Source organism: Theobroma cacao, chromosome 9, assembly GCF_053813885.1.
Source record: "Theobroma cacao isolate CCN51 chromosome 9, ASM5381388v1, whole genome shotgun sequence".
Lineage (NCBI taxonomy): Eukaryota > Viridiplantae > Streptophyta > Magnoliopsida > Malvales > Malvaceae > Theobroma > Theobroma cacao.
In genome coordinates, this window is record NC_142647.1 from 48,566,879 (window position 1) to 48,589,747 (window position 22,869).

At 37.6% G+C, this 22,869-nt stretch overlaps 5 protein-coding genes, 1 non-coding gene and 1 pseudogene across 13 annotated transcripts; 4 read left to right on the forward strand and 3 right to left on the reverse strand.

Moving 5' to 3' along the window:
• Positions 1-555: 555 nt before the first annotated feature.
• RAD51D (DNA repair RAD51-like protein) lies at positions 556-6,629 on the forward strand. Of its 8 annotated transcripts, none has more exons than XM_088809836.1 (11): positions 556-707; positions 806-885; positions 988-1,103; positions 1,180-1,261; positions 1,893-2,027; positions 2,154-2,267; positions 2,354-2,441; positions 2,691-2,761; positions 2,909-3,058; positions 3,261-3,307; positions 4,647-5,121. In XM_088809836.1, the coding sequence occupies exons 1-10, from the start codon at positions 620-622 to the stop codon at positions 3,291-3,293; spliced, it is 957 nt and encodes a 318-aa protein (XP_088665962.1). In that variant the 5' UTR covers positions 556-619; the 3' UTR covers positions 3,294-3,307; positions 4,647-5,121. The 8 variants fall into 8 exon arrangements, with proteins under 8 accessions (XP_088665962.1, XP_088665963.1, XP_017983560.2 ...); XM_088809837.1 differs by having other exon boundaries at positions 4,651-4,722; XM_018128071.2 differs by lacking the exons at positions 3,261-3,307; positions 4,647-5,121 and adding an exon at positions 5,242-6,629.
• LOC108663488 (Tetratricopeptide repeat (TPR)-like superfamily protein) lies at positions 6,394-8,033 on the forward strand. The gene has a single exon (XM_018128069.2). It carries the CDS (start codon positions 6,394-6,396, stop codon positions 7,846-7,848), a length of 1,455 nt encoding a protein of 484 aa, XP_017983558.2. The 3' UTR covers positions 7,849-8,033.
• Positions 8,034-8,376: 343 nt separating this feature from the next.
• LOC18590765 (dirigent protein 10) lies at positions 8,377-9,444 on the forward strand. The gene has a single exon (XM_007016480.3). The coding sequence runs from the start codon at positions 8,448-8,450 to the stop codon at positions 9,351-9,353; it is 906 nt and encodes a 301-aa protein (XP_007016542.3). The 5' UTR covers positions 8,377-8,447; the 3' UTR covers positions 9,354-9,444.
• Positions 9,445-10,207: 763 nt separating this feature from the next.
• Positions 10,208-11,232, reverse strand: LOC18590766 (dirigent protein 24 pseudogene; annotated as a pseudogene).
• Positions 11,233-14,618: 3,386 nt separating this feature from the next.
• Positions 14,619-16,006, reverse strand: LOC18590767 (Chloroplast-targeted copper chaperone protein). Its single transcript, XM_007016482.3, has 3 exons — positions 15,477-16,006; positions 15,202-15,277; positions 14,619-15,016 (listed from the first exon to the last, which is right to left on the reverse strand). Exons 1-3 carry the CDS (start codon positions 15,894-15,896, stop codon positions 14,847-14,849), a joined length of 666 nt encoding a protein of 221 aa, XP_007016544.1. The 5' UTR covers positions 15,897-16,006; the 3' UTR covers positions 14,619-14,846.
• Positions 16,007-19,461: 3,455 nt separating this feature from the next.
• Positions 19,462-21,667, forward strand: LOC18590768 (large ribosomal subunit protein uL29-like). Its single transcript, XM_007016483.3, has 4 exons — positions 19,462-19,619; positions 19,730-19,865; positions 19,966-20,122; positions 21,408-21,667. The coding sequence occupies exons 1-4, from the start codon at positions 19,508-19,510 to the stop codon at positions 21,480-21,482; spliced, it is 480 nt and encodes a 159-aa protein (XP_007016545.3). The 5' UTR covers positions 19,462-19,507; the 3' UTR covers positions 21,483-21,667.
• Positions 21,668-22,622: 955 nt separating this feature from the next.
• On the reverse strand, positions 22,623-22,696 carry TRNAR-UCG (transfer RNA arginine (anticodon UCG)). The gene has a single exon. It is a non-coding gene; the product is annotated as a tRNA-Arg (tRNA).
• Positions 22,697-22,869: the final 173 nt, after the last annotated feature.

Below are 22,869 nucleotides of genomic sequence, written 5' to 3' on the forward strand. Positions count from 1 at the left end.
GTTGACTACACATAATGAAGATTTGCTTTTGGGACTTCATATATTTGAGTCCTTCCAGATGGAATATTTACATGTCTTTTTGCTAATAATTTAGGAGTTGCTTAGATTAGAATGATGTAATTTTTGTATTTGTTTCTTTCCCACTTATATATATATATATATATATATATATATATATATATATATAATCAACTATTCGTTTATACTTACAATTTTTTTTGTAATTTTATTGAAAAAGTTAACAATCTATCCCATTGTGAGAATAGAAGTTATTTACATATACTAATTAAGAAAAAAAACTAATTAGGAAAAATGTGAAAAAAATTGAAATAAGATAAATAGAATTTACACGAAAGTATAATGATATTTTTCATAAAAAATAAAATTATAATTTTATTATTCATTTGTAGATGTTGGGCTCTTTTATATCTTTTTGGGTTTGCATCCTTGAGTTTTGCGTTATTGAGCCCGAGGCGTTGGTACTCTCATGGGCTCGTTCTTTTAATTAAATCAAGCGCCGTTTTCGCATTTTCTTCTAATTTACTTTTCATGCCCTCTCCCGCGCGCGCAAAAAACCTACTCCCGCTTCTGCCTCTGGTCTCTCTAGTTTAGACCAAAAATGGCGCCGTTGAAAAATCTAGAGCAAGACTATACGATTATAGACTCCAATTTCCTAAATTTCTGCGCTTCTCACGGAATTTTCTCAGGTCTATTTATTTTCCCCCCAACAAAATTTTTTTCATTCCCTTCTTTTTCCATTTTGGGTCCTTCTAAATGTTTGATTTTGCATATGAACCCTTCGCAGTCGAAGATTTCCTGATTCATGATCTCTATAAGTTAGCCGCTTTCGCGGAACAAAATATTTCTTCAGAGAGATTAAAGGAGGTTAGATTTAAGAAATATCCTTTGTTTTATCTTTTCTTTTCTTTTTTTTTTTTTTAAATTGTAACTTACGATTTTTGTTTATTTGGGGGTGGGGGCATTTAGGGAATTACACAAGTCCTCTCTATCATAGATGATATGCATCAGCCATGGTTGAATGGGATGGAATTGTTGGAAGATGCTAAAAGGAATAAACACTCTTTACCAACTGGAATTCAAGGGTATAATTGTCACTTAATTTCTTATAATGTTAATTGTGGGTACAATGAGGAATTTGATGAAGTATTGTTCATGTAGGATTGATTTTTTACTCGGAGGTGGAATCCGTGTTGGCCAATTAACTGAATTAGTTGGACCATCATCCTCTGGTAAAACACAAGTAAGAATTAATTCCCCCTTTTTTTTTTATGTGTTAGTGAAAATTTATGCAGAAACTGTTATGTTATGTCTTTGATTGTACCTATATAAGTTCTTTGCGCAAGTTAATGATGACAAATGTTCTGGTTTTGGGTCATGAGAGTCACCAGTTTAGTACATTATGAGGTAAGAGCCCAATGTACAATTCTCCATCATCATATGAAGCAACTATTTTTGTTGTAGTCTCGATTTCATACTTTGCTAGAGAATGTTTAGTGGTTAGGTCTATTGTTTGTTTTTGTTTTGTTTGTAAATTGGGTTAGCTTGTTTTGCTTTGTAAGGTTAATAATCAGGTTCTACTTGATGACAAGAGTGGGAGTTCATTCGTTTCATAATTATCATCATTGATGTTTTTGCCTGTTTAAAAACTGAATTCTGGGTGAAGTTGAGGCTGGCCTATAAATTGCCTCAAAGGTTGTTTTTTGTTTCTAAATTAGGACAAGTTGTGTTGTTTCTAAGGACTAGGATGAACTAATCTGGTTCTACTTGATCCCTAAAATATCTTCGTAATGAGACCATAAGTCTGTTTGTTTCGTCATTAAACATTTTTTTTATCTGTTTAAAAGCTGATTCAAATTCTTGTTGATGTTGAGGTTTGCCTACAAACTGCATCAAATGTGGTGAGTAATCATATGGGCACTGTTGTGTACTTAGATACAGGCAACTCTTTTTCCCCTCAACGCATTGCCCACTTCCTTGGAGTGACTAATGACCTTGCATCTTCTGAGGTGAAGTATTTCATTTTTATTATTCTATTTATTTCTTAGTTCCTTTCTTTATCTTATATCCTTACACTTCCATTTTTCCTTTTGATGCTAACTCACTTTGGTCTCTACTTGTTTGTCATTTTGCAGATCAAAAACCAAATTCTGCAAAGAGTAATGAGCAACATATTGTGTCACTCTGTGTTTGACATCTTTGAGATGTTTGATGTGCTACATAAGCTAGAATATCAATTGAGATCTCAGGTTTCAATGAAATGAAGAATCCACACTGTTATGCTTTGATTGACTTTCATTTTCTAGTGTTGTTGACCAAGTGAACATCAGTTCAGGACAGAGGAGGCTGTCAGATGCGATTGCTAATAATTGATTCAATCTCATTGCTGATCACCCCTGTACTCGGAGGAACCAGCTCACAGGGTATATATACATGCATCACTATTTCCTCTGGTATATGATGTACTAATTTGCAGATCAATATTTAGATAGAAGGTTCTTTTTTAAGTAGAATGAAAAAGAAAAAAGAAAAACAAATGGTTTTTTCTTTTTCCCATGTTAATAATTAGAAAGCCTACTCTATGTGTTTCTTTGTTCGTTCATAGGACTGAACATGTGATATACTGCCAATATGCATATAAGGAGTTGTTAATTCAAGCTTAATGTATTCAGGGCGTGCTTTGATGGTTTCTGCTGGATATTTGCTGAAAAAGCTTGCAGATCAGCATAATCTTGCGGTGCTTGTAAGTTTTGCTCTTGAAGCAATTCTGTGCTAGCATGACTTGACCAATAAAATTCTAAAATTTGACTACCATTGCTTCCAACCAGTAATTTCTAGCCATATAACTATTTCTCCTTGTAATAGCTATTCATTAGGAATCTTGTTATAGGTGACCAATCATACAGTGGGTGGTGAGGGAGGGACTTCCAAACCAGCTCTTGGAGAGAGTTGGAAGAGCATCCCACATTCAAGGCTTCTTCTGTCCTGTGACCGTGGGAGCAATGTCTGCAATGTTTCCATTTTAAAACACTCATCCATGGTATGCTCACATGTTCTTGTTTCTCAAATTCTCCACATTCATAAATTATTGCTTTCATGCATGCCTTTACCTTGCGGCTTTTATCTTGTTTTAGTAATCACTTTGCATTGCCCCTAATTATGGTCTGCAACTGAAAAGCACTTAGCGGTCCTTACAACCTTCTTAACCATTCGTTTAATTTACTTTTTCACATTTATATTAGGCTTCTGGCGAGGCTGCAAGGTTTGTGATTTAGGGCAGACTATACAGGTGAGCTTGCGATGTAAAGAAAATAGTAAAAATGGAGCTGTTTCATGAAGTAAAAATGCTAGTTACCTTTTAAGCATAGATGATCTCAGCTGCATTAGTCAGGAACAGATGTAATTCAATTGTATACGGCAAGTGCTGATTGTTTTGACTGCTTTCTCTTCTCTTCTTCTTCTTCTCTCAATGTCTTATTGATTGATATAGGATGTTTAAGGGTCTATTATTGGTTTGACTTACGAAACTCTTCTCCTTGTATTAAATCAATGTTATTACCACCAAAGTCATGAAGGAAAGTTGTTAGTGCTGAAGCTTTTAGCTGTGTGAAGAACTGCATTTCAAATGAATCTTTATATCTATTGTCAAGATGAAGTTTAGAATCTTTCTCCTAATGCTGGCAGAAGTCTCTAAATCAATTTTATTCAAGGTTGCTTTCTTTTCATGATACCTTTCATGGTGGGTCAATTTCAGGGGGGGAGGGGGGGTTCATTGAAGTAAAGTCAGTAAGAGAAACCACCTTCAGATCCCCAAAATAAAACCAACATAGAAGATGGAACGGGTAAGCAAGTGTTTGAACATAGGCTCCTTCCCGGCCCCTTCTGTACCAGGCTCCCACCAGTTCTAGCCTCTAGCTGGCCAAACTTGATTAGGATTTAGCAGTCAGTGCAGGAGCAAGGCAGTTGGAGGTCTGTTCTTAGTCCTTAGCCTAGATGTAGAATCTAGATGAGTCTCTCCAATAGCCATGAGGCCGGATTAAGACTCATGATTTTACTCAATATAACCAACAAACTAATTGAGGTAAATAGAGGCCTCCAGTGGACTTTTGCAATGCTGTGTGTTATTCATAGTTTCAATCATGTTTGTTTACTGCAAAATGCTGAGTTTATTAATATCCCAAGTGCCATGGTTAATGAAAACCGCTGGTCACCTCGATTATAATGCCTCATCATCTCTTAGAATCGAATAACATAGTCAACTATCATCACCAAGAATTCCCGTTGATTGAAAAAGGACTCATGACAATTATTCTTGCTAGCGGCCATTTTGAACTCTCTAGGGGGACTCTTGTGGAGGACAAAAGCTAATCCTGCTGGTTCATAGAGGGCAACTTAAGCCAAATTCATGGTACTTCAGCTTACCATTTATGTACCTAACCTGAAAATTTACACTTCCAAAAAGCTCACTCGTATACCTTGCACGTAAATTTCTAGTTTAGTTTCACTCTAGTATGATCATTAAAAAGATGGCAGGACTCCTACTTCCAATTTTTTTGTTGTTCATTGGGTAAATTGCATGATGAGAGTTAGTTCTCTTCTTCCTATAAACCCTTCAATCTTTACTAAAGGCAGGGTTCACCACACATTCGGCACACCGTCAAAGGCTGTTGAAGTTTGTGATTCCAGTAGCTGAAAGTTCAAATAAGGGCGCGAATTAACAGTGTTGAAGGAGAAGACTGAAGGGTGTTTTACGGCATCGTTTTTGCTTCTTTCATTTTTATGTTGAAACGCAACGTGTAGTGTTGTTTCTTTTGTCATGCCTTTAGTTGCTTAAGTCATACGACTTAGCCTATTGTCGTTTCATGAGTCTGTCTGTTAAGCCGATAGAGGCTATGTGTTTATTTTCTTTGCTTCTTTTTTTAGCTGTTAAGAACCGTTGCTGGCGCAAAAATCAATGCTTTGATTGTTGTGCTCAGCAGTTTTTCTCTTCTTTTTTGTGCTCATTATAGATCTGAGCTTCGTGGAAGAGATTGTAATCACGAGGCAAGAGTTGGTATATATACTACGGATGAAAACTGAATCAGTGCTTGTTGGTTCCAAAAATTTCCTTTGTTCTCATCTTGCTCTGTTTCTCATATTACTCTCTGAAAATCATCTCTACTGAATCTTGTGAGCTTCATTTGCAATTTTCTTCAAAGGACACTTACAGCATGTTAGCCATAGACAGGTGAAGATAAGGGAGTAAGGTGGGAGAGGGAGATTAATATGCATTTAGATACGACAGCCACTGCAATTGAATGGGCACTGGCCGAGCTCATCAACAACCCAGCAGTGCTTGAGAAAGCGAGGCAGGTGATGGAAAAAGTTGTTGGAAACAATAGAATAGTACAAGAATCGGACACTGCAAATCTTCCATACATTCAAGCTATCATATAGGAAACACTTCGGCTTCACCCACCAGTCCCTATGCTCACAAGATAATCAAGACAAGATTGTAACATAAACGGATACCATATTCCTGCAAAAACAATAATATTTGTAAACACATGGGCTATCGGAAGGGACCCTAAGAACTGGGAAAACCCTTTGCAATTTCTGCCTGAACGATTCTTGCCTGGCCATTGAATTGATAATGGGACAAGTGTTTCAGATGTTAAAGGACAACATTTTCAACTGTTACCATTTGGTACTGGGAGGAGGGATTGCCTCGGCATCTCATTAGCCCTGCAAGAATTGGCGACTGTGGTGGCAGCCATCATTCAATGCTTTGATTTGAAGGTGTTCACTCAGGTGGTCACTCCTGATGGAATGAAATCCTGTGGCAGAGATGTTGTTGATATGACTGACCGGCCTGGATTAACAGCTCCAAGGGTAAACGATCTTGTCTGCATTCCAGTGCTTCGATGTAAACAACTTAATGTCTTGGAACCTGTTTGAAAAATATCTGAATCGTTCTAGATAACTCTCATAGTCCATAGCTATATAACTCTAATGGCAGTTTCCAAAATTTTTGCATTGTTGTAGGATGGTTAAATTTCTGTCACGAGATCCGAAAATTTAATATTGATTTTCAGATTATGAAGAATATTAGCTCTCCCAGGTTCTAACAAAGCGTACTGTATGGTATGATTTTTTATAGATTAGAATGCAGATCCTGCTGTATCCTGGAATATGTTAAACTAGAGTCTAGAGAGTCAGGACAGCCTAAGCAACCTGAAAAAGTGGAAAAAACCCGACCCAAACTGGCCGACTCCCGGCCCAATCACAACTCTAATATTGTGTTTTTTCTTCTCAAGCTCTTCATATTCTTTTTTATTTTCTTTCTGGGATAACTCAGCTCTGCATATTCTTTTTCCCATTTTCTCGCAATTTTTCATGGGAATCAAAACATTTTTTTCCCTTCTAATGTTCCATTCTTCCTCAAGAGTGTCAAGACCTATAAACCAAATACAACGAATTCTAGTAAAGCATTTCGTGATTATCCACAGACATTCTAAACATTACCACACTTTTGGTCCTAAAAAACCAACGACCAAGCCCGACCATGAAACTCCTCAAAAAACCACAAAAAACCGACGCAGAAAATGGCCACCGAACCCTTTTGTCACAAATTTGAAAGAAATACAAGAACCAGATGAAGCTTTGTCTCTTTTCCATGAATATTACCAAATGGGTTATAAACATGATTATCCCTCATATTCTTCTCTGATTTACAAACTTGCAAAGTCTCGAAATTTCGAGGCTGTTGAAACCCTTCTTGGCTATTTGCAAAATCTTAATATTCATTGCCAGGAAACCCTTTTTAATGCTTTGTTTGAAAGTTATGGAAAAGCCCGTTTGATTGAAAAAGCCATTGAACTTTTCCATAAAATGCCTTCTTTTAATTGTGTCCGCACGGTTCAATCTTTGAATTCGGTTCTTAATGCTCTTGTCGATAACGATAGGTTTTTTGATGCAAAAGTGATCTTTGATAAGTCACCAAAGATGGGTTTTCGCCCGAATTCGACAACATTCAATGTAATGATCAAAGGGCTGCTTAAAAGGGAGGCGTTTGATGAAGCTTGCTGTTTGTTTGATGAAATGCTTGAGAGAAACGTGGAACCCAGTGTTGTTACTTACAATAGTTTTATAGGGTTTTTGTGTAAAAAGGGTGAGATGGAAAATGCTGAAGGTTTAGTTGAAGACATGGTTAAGAAAGGGAAGTATCCAAATGCTGTGACTTATGCTTTGTTAATGGAAGGTTTGTGTTCTCTAGGTAAATACAAGGAAGCTAAAAAACTGATGTTTGATATGGAATATAAAGGTTGTAAAACAAAAGTTATTAACTTTGGGGTTTTGATGACCTATCTTGGAAAGAGAGGGGAGATTGAGGAAGCTAAATCATTGCTTCGTGAAATGAAGAAAAGGCGGTTTAAGCCCGATGTTGTGATTTACAATATATTGGTGAATTATCTTTGCAAGGAAGGTAGAGTTGGAGAGGCCTATAAAGTTTTGATTGAAATGCAGGTTAAAGGTTGTGAACCTAATGCTGCTACATATAGGATGATGGTTGATGGGTTCTGTATGGTTGGGGATTTGGAAGGGGCTTTGAAGGTTTTGAATGTGATGTTCACAAGTGGACATTGTCCGCGGTTGGAAACATTATGTCAGTTGGTTGCCGGGCTATTGAAGTGTGGGAAGATTGATGGTGCTTGCTTTGTTTTGGAGGAGATGGAGAAGAGAAAGATGAGCTTTGATTTGGAGGCTTGGGGAGCTTTGGTTAGGGATGCTTGTGGTGGAGATGATACTAATGACCTCCAAACTCAACTTATCTTGGTCGCTAGTGATTAGTTAACTAGTAGATTTCCCGTGCTTCTGTTGTTGCGCTCAAATTTTCCCTGTCAACCCCTGATAATCATTGTTTGAAATTCTTAGTTTACGGGGATCTGAATTCAGGTTCCAAGAAATGTATTGTTTGACTTCTAGTACTTGTAAATGCATAATAGTAAGAAAAAATCTTTCATCTTTCCTCTTTATTAATGTTTCTTCTATAATTACCTTGCAATTAGAATATGGTAGCTAGCACATGCGTACTTCTTCATCAAGACTAGCTTGATCGATACTGTGTCATTAATTATCATGCTGTATTTACGTGCGCTCAAGGTCTGAGGCAGTGGATTAGGTAGAAATATGAGACAAAACGGAACAGTATTGTTTTATGCATCCACTTTATTAAATCTACGTCTTAAAGACTGATAATGTCTTCAAGTTCTAACCAAAACACCATTGGGATGAAGACGCAAGCACCTGCTCCATCTGATCAACTCCACAACACGCTGTCTTGGATTTAGCTTCTATATATGCATTACTACCCACCTTAAGTCATTATATCTCCCCAAGGAAATCTCAAATCAGCAACATCGTAGGTTTTCATCTTACCTCCCAAATTCATGGCAACCTCCACGCTCCTTCTCTCCATCACAATCTTAGCTCTCACAATCACCTGTGCGGCTGTTGCTCGAGTCCTTGATGAGGAGGACAATCCTGTTCCCACCACTGTACCTGATGATCCTAGTTCAGTGGCACCACCCGTTGCTGGTGCTGCTCCTGTTGTTGCTTCCTCAGCTGCTGTCACTGGCACTACAGTGACCAGTGCCGCAGACCCCCACCATCCACTTACTTTCTTCATGCATGACATACTTGGCGGATCAAACCCCTCAGCAAGAGCTGTTAGTGGGATTGTCTCCAACCCAGCAGTCAGTGGTCAAGTCCCCTTTGCCAAGCCTAATGGTGCAAACCTTCCAGTTAACAATGGTGTTTCTGTCAACAGCAATAATAATGGAATCATTAACAACAACAACGTTCCCTTTCTCACTAGCCTTGGTGGTACTAGTGCAACCAATGCCGTTCAAAACAATGGAAACAACCCAATAAATAATGGCATCGGGGGGGTTGCCGTCCTGAGTGGAGGTCAAGTCCCTGCAGGAAGTACTATTCAAAAGTTCATGTTTGGGACATTGACAGTTATAGACGATGAGCTAACTGAAGGGCATGAGCTTGGTTCAGGTTTGATTGGCAAGGCAGAAGGGTTTTATGTGGCTAGTTCCATTGATGGGAACAGCCAGACCATGGCTTTCACAGCCATGTTTGAGAGCGGTGGCTATGCGGATAGCATCAGCTTTTTTGGTGTGCATAGGACTGCTGTTTCAGAGTCCCAACTTGCAATCATGGGTGGCACTGGTAAGTACTTGAATGCTAAGGGATCCGCCATTGTCAAGACATTTCCAACTACAAACCAGCATGAAACCGATGGATTTGAGACTCTACTGCAGTTTACTGTTTATCTTTCTTACTAGTGTGTTTTGGATTGAAGGTGTCTCTTCCAAGGTTGCTAAAGTACATGTACAAGTTTTATGAATACTAAAGGATCTTTGTGATTGAAATAAATGAATCTTACTTAAACAAAAGTTTCAATCTAAGGAAAAATGTGGTTGGCATAAACAATACTGCTCCGTATCCAAAAGTTTTATGCTGGCTCTTATATCTTTGGCATGATTTGGTACTACAGCATTCCACAGGCCTGAGACTTCCACAAGGTTTTCTTGTTCCTTCTCAACTCTCATTTCTCTTCATGAACTGAATGAGGTCAATGACCAACAGCCAGTCGGGTTTATGCTAAAACCTTGTATATTGACGATGCACTTATTTTAATAGAAAATTGTCAGAAAGAAAAACTGAAATGGAAGGACTCCAAATTCTATGACAGGTATGCAGTTTCCGAGGAAATCTGAGAGTTGAGATTCTCCTAAATTAAGCTCTACAAAATTGAAGGCTTAATTTGGCCTCAGTTTTTGAATTATCATTACTATTTTTTTTTATAATTGGGGAAGAGGGGATTCGAACTTTACTCTATAGGTAAGGGATAATGCACCAACCAAAATAGGGGGATAATGCACAACTAATGAGCTAAATGCTCGGGTGCGAATTATCATTACTATTTTGTTTGAACTTTTTTGCTTGAATTCTAAGTATAAATATGTGCTGTGCACATGTCGGCTCCACATTTTAGTTCTGCCAATCAATTCAAAGGGGAAATTTCCACAAGTTGCAGCTGGAAACACCAAAGTTGTAATCTCTCTTTGCTAGTGAACAAGCTTTTCTTCACTTTTATGAATATCTAGGGACTGCTTTTGTTAGCAAGATATATATATAGCACTTGAATATCAAGACTCAAGAGCATTTATTCCAACCAAAAATTAAGAACCCCAGCTTTTTTACTACAATTGCAAGAAAAAAAACCTTAACTTAGTGTGTTAAGAAGACAGTAAACTGAAGAAGCGTGTCGATTCCATCCGTGGTGTGCTCATTTGTGTGCTGAAGGGTCTGAATTACGGCATACCCTTGAGCATTCTCGTGTTTTCCAGTTCCACCAACTACAGCAATATGAGACTCAAGCGCAGCCGTGCGGTGCACCCCAAAGAAACTAATGGCATCATCCCCAGCATCATGATCATCACCATAGTGAAACATGGCAGTAAATGCCATTGTATGGCTGCTACCATCCATCGAACTTGCCAGATAAAACCCCTGTGCTTTACCAATTATAGAAGAGCCTATTTCATGCCCTTCAGTTAATTCATCATCGATCACGGTTGTTGTTCCAAACAAGAGTTTTTGCAGGGTAGCTCCTTGTGGGAGCTGACCAGCAGTGACAAATGGGAGTCTCTTGTTATTTGTTCTGATCAAATTGTTGTTACCATTGTTGTTAATTACAGTGTTGGCTGTTGCACCATTTAGCCCTGAAGGGAATGGAAGGTTGTTGTTGATGATGACGCCCTTGGTAGCAGTGATCAAAGGGACACCACCACGTTTTGGGAAGACGCCAGCATTGGGTTTCGAGAAAGGGATTCCGTTGACTTGGGGAATGGCAATGATCCCAGCCACAACCCTTACTGACGGAGCGGAGCCACCGAATATGTCATGCATAAAGAATGACAACGTGGTTGCAGCCAGGGAGCTGCTAGTGCTGGGGGTTGGAGGTGTGACGGCGGGACCAACTGTCGCAGCTGCGTTTGCTACAGGTGTAGGAATGAAATTGGTTGCTATGGTTTCAGGTGGCGGTACAGGTGGGAGAGTGCTATCGTCAGGAAGGAGCATTGCTCCATGCACATATTTTATGGTGATGGCTAAGAGCAAGAGGTGCAATGTGCCCTTCATGCATAGCTCTTTGACCATTTTAGCTTTGTTGGGGCTGAAAGAAAGATTGAATTTGCAGGCATTTATATTTGTAAGCTTGATGAATGAGTTAAACCATGGTGGAGCAGGGAAAATCGCGTTTGGAGTGGTTCATACTTGATACTTTTCTGTTTTCTTCTGTTAGTCCTGAACTTTAGGCAAATGGAGTTGTTAAATGTTCTAGAGTTGGTTTGGGTTGAAGAACTCTAAGCCTGCAAAGGTAAGTTGACCTAGCTATTGGACTTGGACATACCGATTGTGACTCAAACCATAGTCCATTTTGGGTTAGAAGGGGCTTACTCGAATTGGCCCATTTCCATCCCATCTGTGTGGAAAACATCCAGCCGTGAGCCAACCAGGGGAAAAGAAGAACATGGTCCAGACAGGAAGCATCAAGCATGAAATCTTTCTTTAGGGTGCAAGGAAGCATGAAAATCTTGGTTATGGGTCAAAAGATAAAAGCCTTGCCATCAACTCGTCTACTTGAATGTACCCCGCGGAGACAAAGAACAAAACAATTCAAAAGAAGGAATTGTACGACCCCCCCCTTCCCCCCCTTTTGTTGCTTGGAAAAGAAAGAAGCAATCCTCATAATATTTGCTCCTCTTACCAATGATAATTCAAAATTCATTCCCGAAACCCCAAAATTAGCCTGCACAATGCAAAATGAATGATTGATTGTCCCTGTATGAAATGTCTTTACACAGTGAGTTAGCCAAGTCCTAACCACTTAAATTGTCTTGCTCTTGGAAATTTTGTGACAAAGATGATCTAATCTTGGGGAAATTAACTAAAACTTTTTAACCCCATAAGACATAAATTAAAGCTTCATGTCTGAAAAAGGAGAGAAAACAAACAAAGATATTTTGGATGGTATAAGGGTTTGATTTTGACATTTTACAATTCTTTGGTCCCTCTTCCTCTTGGCCTATCGTTTTCATCTTTCTTTCTTTCTTTTTTTTTTCTGCCATATTGGGTTTGTATATTGGAATTCAAGTTGCTTTTCTCCTCCTACTTTCTTATTATTGAATTAATTATAGAAAATTTAAAGGTTACTTAAAGATACAAGGGTGGTGGAAATTAAGCCCAACTTGCCATTGCTGCACTTTCAAAGACAAGCAATTAGTTTAGAAAAAAGGTTAATATATATAATGGAAGGTATGATTTTGGTAACATAGAGTAAACTACTTGAGGAAGCAATTTAACCAATTTTGCACAAGTTAAATAAGGTGCCATATCAAAAGCAAATATTATAAGAGGTGATTTAATGAACACTAAAGCGTTGGGTTTGGTAAAATCCATTTGGTTAAAAACAGTTTCCTACATTAATATTCTTGTTGTTTCTCTTCTTTATTTTATTTATCATATCAACTTTTACTTCATATCTAGATGTGAAGCAAAAGCAACAGATCTTAACATAAAAAATATTAGAGTGAAAGATGCGATTATCTTTAAAAGAATTCTCAATCACTATATGATATCTCGTTTGATTTTTTTTTATAATTTTGTATGGAATGTATAGTAAATTTTTTACATTAAGATTTGAAAATTAAATTTTTTGATTGATAATATAAAATTATATAAATAATGTAAAATTATAAAAAAAAAAACGAAGGAGGACATAAATTTTTATTCGTTCATCCTGTTATCTGGTAGTCTATCTCATCCATTACGCAATCATTACCAAAAACATAAAAAAATGATCAAATTCACCCATGTTTGTTGCTGCAAGTCTTTGACTTGTTACCTAGCTTATGATTCTGATATTGCATATATCATGCATTCACGTCCGAAGTAAATCCAAGTGAAAGAAAATTTATCTCCTTGCCCAATAGCCGTAGGAAACCATAGGTGGTGCGCCGACCCAGTTGCAAAATTTCTCCAGGAAAATCTTATAATAATCCCTAGACAGTGGCCCCCTTTAACGTTTTTCTAGTATTTTCTTTATCCAGCCGCCCGAGATTAGTCAAAAATACTAAAGTTATCAAAACATTAAAGACCAAAGCAAAGAAAAGGATAGTAGAAAATCATATATATATTCTAATCATCAATGTGGTGAGAAATTTGGGACTTTTCTCACTTCCACACAAACCAAATGAAATTTCTCAATACCCTTTTGTCCCACAAGTTGGTTAAGGGACGATAAAGTTTCAAAAGCAAAAAATACAAGAAGAAGAAGAAGAAGTTGAAGAAGAAAAAGCATCTAGACATAGAGCTAGCCCCACTCATATTGACATGGACATGCAACCAAAAGTGTTCCTTGGAGTCATCATTTGGTTTATTGTGGGGGAAGGCACGTACAATATTTGCCCACACTAGGAAAATGATGTGCCACCCAAGGATTGATTGGGGGCAAATGCTTGGTGTTTTGTTTCTTATTTGATGTTCTATAGTTGTAGCTAGGAACCATATCAGACCAAAGAATGTTTTGGTTTTGGTGTTGGCTTTGGCTTTGTTTTCTATATACTTTTCTTTCTATGGATGGTTAGGTTGATTCCGAAGGAACTTCCAAGAGTAATAAGGTTTAAAGGGTGTCGCAAATGGTTGATAGATTTAGAAACAGGAATTCTGCTTAGGTTGCTCAGCTAGAAGTTGTATTGGTTAATCTCTATAGTAAAGACAAGGTCAAATTTGAAGCTATCATTGGTTTTTAATTACTGAATTATTTCCCAATTTCAGGGTTTTCCATGAAGGCGTTTGATCAAGACAAATTAATGAACCTTTAGGAGTACACAGCTAGTCTGACCAAGAAAAGAGAGATGCTGATACTTCATAATTGAATTTGATATGGAAAAGCAAAGGGCAGTGTGGATGTTTTAATGTGATATTAGTTATTGCAATCCCATACTTTGACCATCCGAACAATACACAACCAACCACTTGATTCTTGGTCATCCAGAAGAAAGAAGAAGAAGAGAAAAAAGATTATTACTAGAAAAGAAAAAGTGAACAACAATTTTGTCCCAGGCTAAAAATTCTTGTCCTGTCACTGACTGCAGGCAATTCCACTACTTGTCTCCCTAAATTGGTATCATGCTCCCTCTACTGTACATATCATTAGTGCATCAGAACACGCGAGGGCCTCATGCTTGGGGACCAATTATGTTGTTTGATCAGATTGCTGTAACATACAGGTCTGTTAATCCTGATGCAAGCTGTATAGAGATTTTTGGAAACTTTTTGCTCATTTTATCACCCTTTCTGCTTTCATGGTGATGGAAAATTATTGAAAATTTCACATGGTAAGTTCTGGTGTTGCCCTGAAATGCTACAAGCCTCCACCACCAGCTGGGGCCTGGGGGTAACATCTGGGAGAGAAACAGGAAAAGAGATGCCCCAGAGCTGCCAGCCTAAGCCAAGGTTTTTAAATTCAGGGAAAAGGAATATTTGAAATGATTCCATTTGCTTGCTCCAAAGGAATGATCAAGATGAGAACCGAGAAAGCACCAAACTTCCTCTTTAAACTGGCCCCTAAAAACTTATGGCAACAATCCCCATAAAAGCTTACATTAATTAAAATTTACATTACATAAACTGCTGATATGTTAAAGTTCACACTCTAATGCTACATTTAGAAAAGAAAGAACAAAACCACCTTTTTTTTTTTTTTGTTATCAGTGACTCATTTTCACCATTGGGGAAGATGGAGAGGATGATGGTGTTGTAGATGGCCAGAGCTGTGCATTCTTCACCCTGGACACGCTTGCTAGCACGCTTGAGGGAGTTACATCCCCAATTACTGTCACTTTCTTTGTGGGCAAATCTATACTGAATGATGTCACTCCTGCACAAAATGTACAAAAAACCATGACTTAAAATATGGTAGTGCAACTTCTTTATGATCAAAACCACTAACTAATTAGGGTTTTATGGATAATAACTAACAGATGTAGCCATTTTGGCTTGCAAAAGGGTTCCGAGATAATATTTGAAAATTTACTTACAATCTGTTGAACGTTTGAAACTCACCTTCCATTTTGGAGATATGCTTTCTTACTTTTCCTTCACATCCTTTGCAATGGATTGACACCCTTAAAACCACCACCTGCTATGCCAAATACAATAAGAATATGTTTGTTAGTGATTTAACATCATCAAGTTTAAGTCCTTCTGCCCTTTTTTTTTCCCTTTTCGGAACCAAAACAGGAGATAAAGGAGAACAAAGAGAAGACATATTGATTGGGAACCTTAACTTCATAGCTGTTTCGTATGATCTAAGAAAAGAAGGGAGCTTAAAGACCAACCTGGTCGCGAGACGACCGAGCCGATGAAGAAGACTTCAAAGCAGGAGAATCGTTGGAGCTTACATGCTCAGGCTTTGCAGGCTGAGCAGGAACCAATGCTGAGACACGATCAGATTCTGATAACCAATCAATAAAGGGTCTATCACTTAGAAGATACCTAGCGGAACCAGGAGGACTATTTAGATCATGGGTATCAGCAGAGCTTTTTCGACGTACATCACTTGGTTTGACAGAGCTCTTTCTATTCTTTTCATGGAAAGGCCTAGGGATTATAGGCAACTGTGATGAACAAGGTGCGTAGGGCTTAGAATTTTGACGGTCGATAGGCCTATGGCCACGGCGGACCATGGAACGATGGTCCACGCTAGAGCAGATGGCTGTGGAAGCTGGAGAAGCACAGAAAAAATCCATTCTTTTCATGTTTGGAGAAGAGAGGGAATGACTTTGAGAGAAGTCTTGCTTGAGTGAATATGCTATAGTTTTTGGGGAAGAAAAACTGATATAGAGTTAGGCAAATGAGGATCTTCCTAATAAGGCCAACTAATCTGCTTTTAAAGTAGGTGGATGAGGGAGGGAGAGAGGGGATTAAAGATACTAAAAAGAAGCAGCTAGGTCCCACTTGAAGTGTTGATTAATCATACCTTGGAAAAATATGTGATTAAATTCAGGACCTTCAAAAGTTGTGATTAACTTTAGATTATTTTAGTTTCTAAATTTTTCTATAAGGTGGGGTAAGAGAGTTGGGTTCAACTTTGTACGATATGATTACAACCACTACTAGTATCATGGGGGCTACAGATTTTGAAACTTAGGTAGCTGATCTTATTATTAACACATCATTGGGTTAATTGAAAGCATGCATTCATAGGTAGTGTTGCATTGCATCTTTCTATTTGCCTAGCTAGCTCTTGTTGAATCCATTTCCCTATCATGAACTAGAACTGATAATCTGACATATGGCTTTCCTGCCTATATAATTATGGGAAAACTATAACTTTTAGGTTAAAAGAGAGATTGATATTAAAAGGGTTAGTTTGCATAAAATCATAAGCTTGTTGTTTGCTGTTTTTCATGATTTCATCCCCAATCTGCAGCCTTTGATCAGAACTCCTTCCTTCTGCTTATAGAGTGATCTTTCTATGCTCCATTTGTTTTGCCCTTCCTCAATCATGGAGGTAATTTCACCCCTGAATCAAATATAAACAATTTTGTTTTTTATGATTCTTCTCTTATATGGTACTTAAGCTTGTATATATGCTTGAATATTGACTAATTAAGACGTGATCGGCACCAGCAGAGCAGCATGCTGCTTCATATAGTCTATAATTAATCTAAGTTTATTCCATATAATAATCCATGTTTTATTCCAAACACACAGTTAATTAGCTAATAAAGGACCTACTTCTTTTGTTCTCATTTCCATTGTCGTCTTCTTGTGACCTGCAAATTTGTAGAAAGCGTATACATCATGTTGATCAGTTAAAGTATTCATCAAAACTCTTCCAGGAACTTTCATTGAACTTTTTGTCCATGAACTATAGAACATTAGCTAATATTCTAGGTAACCAGAGTTCGAGAAGATGTTTTCTTGTGGAACAAATTGAATCTGGTTAGAGCCTAAATTTTGGGGATTGCAATTAAGACCAGACAAAACAACGGTCAGAAAAACCAGTAATTTATGTCAAAATCTTCATGCATTAGGCAAGTTTTTTGGGGCATAAGAACCAGAGTTGGAGCACATGCAGTTCTCACGTAACCTGTAATAAATACAACAGAATATTCATTTTCTTATTCATAACAATCCAGATTGCAGCTGGAAATGTGATCAGTTCTAAGCAGTGTTGGCACCCTGACCTCTTGTAGAAAAATTCAAGACATGTTGAGTTATAATTCATCTGAAACTTAACTGGCATGTAAGAGTAAGAGATGTTCAAGTTGTCCCAAAACATGTGATCCTCATTTGACATTGGATCCCGAGTTCATCTAAGCTTACATATACTCTTGCATTTGAATGTAGATAGCATTAAATTAAAGCTGTGAACTGCTCACGACTACTGTTAAGCAGTGTCAATATATTGTTAAATTAGATTGTTGTAATGATTATGCCTGGGAAATGGCTGAGGTGTTTCCCATCAGAAGGCTGCAGCCCTCGTGGGTCCAGTCCTTTTTGCAGAACACTTAAGTGTGAATTGAAGTTGTTGAAAATCCCAAGTACCATCATCGATTGCAAACTGATTAGCATTAGAGTTGGCCACTTTTGTCTTGACCCTCTCTCCCACTCTGCTGCCTCTGCATTCTAGGAAGCATGAAGTAACTAACTATCCTTTTAACGGCCGTTGGTTTTAGAGGGAAAGGTGCTTTTTTTTTTTCACAGGAAAGATCAACCCCACAATTTACAGCTTCTTTGATTATTAAAAGCTTTTGCTGCAGATTGCTGAGTACATTTAAGTGGGGACTGATCTAGACCAAAAATAATTTTATTGATCTATGGAAATGCTCCCCAAAGAACATCAAGTTAGTGTCTATTATTACCATATCATTTGAAAATGTTTCTTTTGCAAGCAATGAAACTTAAACCCTGAACTATCCATCAAACATGGAATCTGGTTCAGCTGAAATGTTGCTCATCAAACTTTCCATATGAAAATCAAACATGAAAATTGCAGAAAAAGTGTGCATATAAATATAGATAAATAAGAATAACTGTATATCCATGTTTTGCTAACTTTTAAGCCAGTCATGATTCTTCTCTCTGTCTCTCTCTTCCATTATTTCTTATGTGATCAGCTACCTCCTTTAAGCTCCTTGTCCATTGCAATGCTGTGGGTCTCCCCTAATTCAAACCATTTGTTTTATAATCACGCGTTTAAAGATGTGGGGGCTTTAATCAGTGGACAGATTAAAGGGTAGTTAATTTTTCTCCTTTTCCTCAGCTCTCTTTTCTGCTTTCTGTTCTTTCCTCAGTTTTTAAGTTTCTTCTTTCTTTCCCGTACCATATGTATACGAAACAAAAGCAGAGACCTGGCTACATGTTTCCAAGCAGTTGCCTCGAACTCACAGAGTCACAGTCCAGCAAAACATTTCAGTTATATAATCTTCTTTTTCTATTCCAAAGCAGTTCTTTTGTTTATCATAATGTTAAAGCCTTGTAAGAATTATATATGTATATCACTACTGAAAAGAACCTCCAACCCCACATGCATTTGCTTGTTTTATAATTTAATTATATGATCAAACCAGCATTTGCTTTAGAAAGTAGATAAACTCTTTTTAGAAGTTATAGCATAAAAGTATTTGCACCATCAAACGAACTATACTAACACTGCTTGTTGAATGCAAGGCACACCTGATTGGTAGGAAATGGAACCAAACAAAGTGGGCTCATGTACTTGCTCAATAAGTTAAATCCTTTTCTGCAATGTTAAAATATGTGTGTAGGTTACAAACCAACAATTCCTTGCTCCCTATTTATAGCAAGAAATAGGTTGCATCAATCACCATCAGGGTTGGAAAAGCATGTCAAACATGTCATCCTGGAAAATCTATATAAAAATGTTTGAAGACAAATTATAGCAGAATTGGCAAGGTTGATTTGCAGATCAGGTTGATCTCTTTTGCTTTTCCTAAAGGTCAGGGTAGGTGACCCAGGTGTCCCCAACGTATCATCTGAAGCGAAAAGCTGAGCAATCCATGGCAACAAGGAAAGCGCAAAGCTGACCATCAATTGTTTTTGTTATAAGGCAAAGTCGATCAAGGAGACTTTCGCTTGTCCTTTTGGTACAAAGAAGGATCTACAGCATCCTGCCATCATAGTTTTTGTCTTCGAAGGCCCAAAACCAATTAGAATGAGGAACTGAGCAAAGTCCTGCACTTGCTGTCAAAGTTTGATTCTTTTTTTGATAGGTTTGGATTTTTAAACCCATGAAAGGGATTGGGTTCCCATCAACCAAAACACTCCTCAAAGCCCTGGAAGACCTCGGCCCAAGAGAAGTGAAAGTCCAACAACTTCACAAGTGCAATTCACACGTGTGATGAAAATTAGGGTTTTGGACAAAATGATATTAAAACCGCAAACCCTTCCACTTCTCTCCCTCCAGACCTTCTTCGCTTCAGAGAGAGAAAAACAGAGGCAGGCAGCCATGGGTAATGGCAATAACAATCAAAAACCCATTTGTCATTTACTTTTGAATTTGTTTTGTATCTATTTGTTAATGTCTTTCTTTTTTTTTTTCTTTATTTTTGCATGTTTACAGCAAGGATCAAGGTACACGAGTTAAGGAACAAATCAAAGACAGAGCTGTTGAGCCAGCTTAAGGACTTAAAGGCTGAGCTTTCTCTCCTTCGTGTAGCCAAGGTCACTGGTGGTGCCCCCAACAAGCTTTCCAAGATGTAACTCGATTTCTCTTCATTTCTTCTTTTCCTTACTCGTTTTCAATTTGTCTTCTTTTTTTTAACGATGGGTTTTCTTTTTCCGGTGTTGGGGTTTTAGTAAGGTTGTGAGGCTATCGATTGCTCAAGTATTGACGGTGATATCCCAGAAGCAGAAGGCCGCATTGAGGGAAGCCTATAAGAACAAGAAGTTTTTGCCTCTTGATCTCCGTCCCAAAAAGACCAGAGCTATTCGCCGCCGCCTTACCAAACACCAGGTTAGTTTGCATATTTTTCATTATCCTTTACTTTTGGTGTAGCATGGCAGCTTTGTTATTTGATTTCATTGGCATTTTATGATGTAACTACGTTTATTTGTGTGGAACTGAAATTTACTAATTTGTGTTGTTACGAACTTTTCTAGATGCTTTTATTTTAGCTTTATTTTTTTTAACTCAAGATGTCTTAGTATTTGCAATTCAGAATTTCTTAATCTTTTATGAATGATGGAGTATATGTACAAAGTGAAATAATCTTGGTTTGCACTATGTTAATGATTAAATTCTAAGCTTTCATATTCAGAGCTGTTGCCAAAGCTGTTAATATAACTTGCTTCCCTTGAGGCCTGATCAAATGTGCTGCTGCCTTTTCCACCCTTAATTTACTCCAAGTACTTTCATTTATGCATCATCAGCGCATTGCTGAACTTAATTTGTCTAACTTTGGCTATTCTAAAGGCTCAAAGTCTTGTAAGCACCGTCTAACTTTATCTCGTTGGTTAACGTTTGGTCTTAACACATGCTTTCTTTTTTACAGAGTACAGTTGAACTTAACTATGATAAAAACACTCCTTTATTAAAGAGTTCTTATCATAGTTATGTTTTTGTTTAGGACATGTTCTGCAATAAAAGCACAATTCTAAAGTTGCTTTGTAATATCTTCCTCCATTTCCATTCAGAAATTGGTGTATGTCTCTGATAGTTGTTCATATTCGAAGAAAATTGGTGATTTTCGTTCTTAGATTGGAATAAATTCTATTGTTCTAGCTGTCTATATTCTACTAAATAATTAAACCCTTTTTACCACCTTGATCAAGCTGATGAAACTCCAAATGTGTCTATTGACTTCCTTTGTACTGCACCTCAATTTTTTTTTTTTTTTTGATTGGGGTGGATCTTAGCCGGTTAATGTTTCAGGACCATGAGGTACTTGAGTTCTCGCATGCCTAATGGTCTAGATAGCATAAGGTTGAAGGACAATGAAATAAATTAACTGGTAAAACCACATAGATGACAAATTGTTCAGATAATATCTAAGTTTTAAATTGGAAGCTGTTTTAGAATCTTGCCCCCAATTTAAGTTCAATACTTGTCAACTGTGGGTTGTTTTTCATGGAGGACCTGCTTCTGTTTACCAAGTATCTCCAAAAATGTGTGTACTGCGCTTTTGCTTTCTCCTTAAACTATAGTTTCAGTGATCCTTTCTACATGTTAGTATTATTTGGGAACAAGACTGGATGATGTTGCTGTGTTGAATTGACCTCGTGCATTTTGTTTGATGCAGCAATCTTTGAAAACAGAGCGGGAGAAGAAGAGGGAGATGTACTTTCCAATGAGGAAGTATGCCATTAAGGTGTAAGCTTGAGATTAATTTAGGAAGGGATACCTTTGTGTTAGATTCGATGTGCCTATTGGAGGATATTATTTAAATTTGTTGTTGTTGAATTTTCATTTTTTTTATAATTTTTCCATTTCCCTCCCATCTTTCTCACTATTATGAATTATTGGAACTTAATGAGTGTTGGTCGAGCCTTTCTTTTATAATTCCATGGTTTACTGCTTTTATCAATGCTTGGTTGTGGGCTTGTGGCAGATTCAAGGGTTGGCCCCCCCTAACCCTCTTGAGCAATGTTGCATATACACACAGCTTAAAGAACTACTTCCAGTGTAGCAAAACCTAGGATATATCTCCCAGTTCCCATTGAAGTGGAAAATTTGATGCGAATTTAACAAGGTTGTTTGTAGTAGAATGTGTTCATATCTTCTTAATCCAAAAAACTTGAGGGGGGTGTGGGCAATCAGTCACAGTAGGAACAAAGAAGAGAAGGCAACCCCTTTTGCTTTGATTGTTGTTTACATTGTAAATCTCATGGAAACTGGGGGCTGGCTGATGGCTAGCAACTGAACCAAGATTAAAAGGAATTTGAATAGAATATGAACAATAAAATTGAAGTGGACAAGCTCTAACCTCTGAACCTCCACAAATTGTAATATGCATTATCTACTGATTAGATGTCAAAGGTAAAAGGTGTTTCTTTCATAATTAAAGTGATATTTTGTGATTAACAAGTTTCCTTTACAAGTAAAGTACATTTTGTGATTATAAGTGATATAGCATAAACAATTGAAGTGATATTTTGTGATTATGTAATTAGAATATAAGGATTATACGTTAATAGTGTATCAAAAATAAACTCTTATTTATCAATTGTGAGTTCTGACACAGGTCATTCCATTTGGGTTACGAGTGGAATGGATTTTTGTGGTAGATTCAAGATATCCCATAAAAACTTTTTTTTTATTTGTAGCTGTGACATGAGTCATTTCATTTGACTCGTACTGGATTGGATTTCTGTCTTTAGCATAAGGATTTTGTGGGGTTCGTCCAATTCAACCTAAAGGATTAAGCCCAAAACAGAGAAAAAAAGATAAAAGGAGACGAGATGAGTCAAAGATTAACCCGGCCCAATCATTAGGACCCAGAAGATGCAAAAGGAGCCGACCACAGTGGGAGTCGAACCCACGACCTTTTGATCCGAAGTCAAACGCGCTAATCCACTGCGCTATGCGGTCTTTGACTTACAATGCCTCATATGTTGCATATAGAAAACAAACTTTTGAAACCCTTTCCATATTCCATGCATGTGAATATCTCATCGCATTTTGACTTAACAATGAGTTAAATTTTAGTGCTTCACCCCACCCCCCCTAAAGTAATGTAGTTGTCACACTTTGAGGGTGGGCTT

Coding starts and splice junctions, on each gene's coding strand:
- RAD51D (XM_018128071.2), top strand. CDS start 620: ATGGCGCCGTTGAAAAATCTAGAGCAAGACTATACGATTATAGACTCC. Junction 1,104..1,179: donor TTACCAACTGGAATTCAAGG/GTATAATTGTCA, acceptor TTGTTCATGTAG/GATTGATTTTTTACTCGGAG. Junction 1,262..1,892: donor CATCCTCTGGTAAAACACAA/GTAAGAATTAAT, acceptor GTTGATGTTGAG/GTTTGCCTACAAACTGCATC.
- LOC108663488 (XM_018128069.2), top strand. CDS start 6,394: ATGGGAATCAAAACATTTTTTTCCCTTCTAATGTTCCATTCTTCCTCA.
- LOC18590765 (XM_007016480.3), top strand. CDS start 8,448: ATGGCAACCTCCACGCTCCTTCTCTCCATCACAATCTTAGCTCTCACA.
- LOC18590767 (XM_007016482.3), bottom strand. CDS start 15,896: ATGAAAAGAATGGATTTTTTCTGTGCTTCTCCAGCTTCCACAGCCATC. Junction 15,278..15,476: donor CTCGGTCGTCTCGCGACCAG/GTTGGTCTTTAA, acceptor TTGGCATAGCAG/GTGGTGGTTTTAAGGGTGTC. Junction 15,017..15,201: donor GCATATCTCCAAAATGGAAG/GTGAGTTTCAAA, acceptor CATTTTGTGCAG/GAGTGACATCATTCAGTATA.
- LOC18590768 (XM_007016483.3), top strand. CDS start 19,508: ATGAAAATTAGGGTTTTGGACAAAATGATATTAAAACCGCAAACCCTT. Junction 19,866..19,965: donor CCCAACAAGCTTTCCAAGAT/GTAACTCGATTT, acceptor TTGGGGTTTTAG/TAAGGTTGTGAGGCTATCGA. Junction 20,123..21,407: donor GCCGCCTTACCAAACACCAG/GTTAGTTTGCAT, acceptor TGTTTGATGCAG/CAATCTTTGAAAACAGAGCG.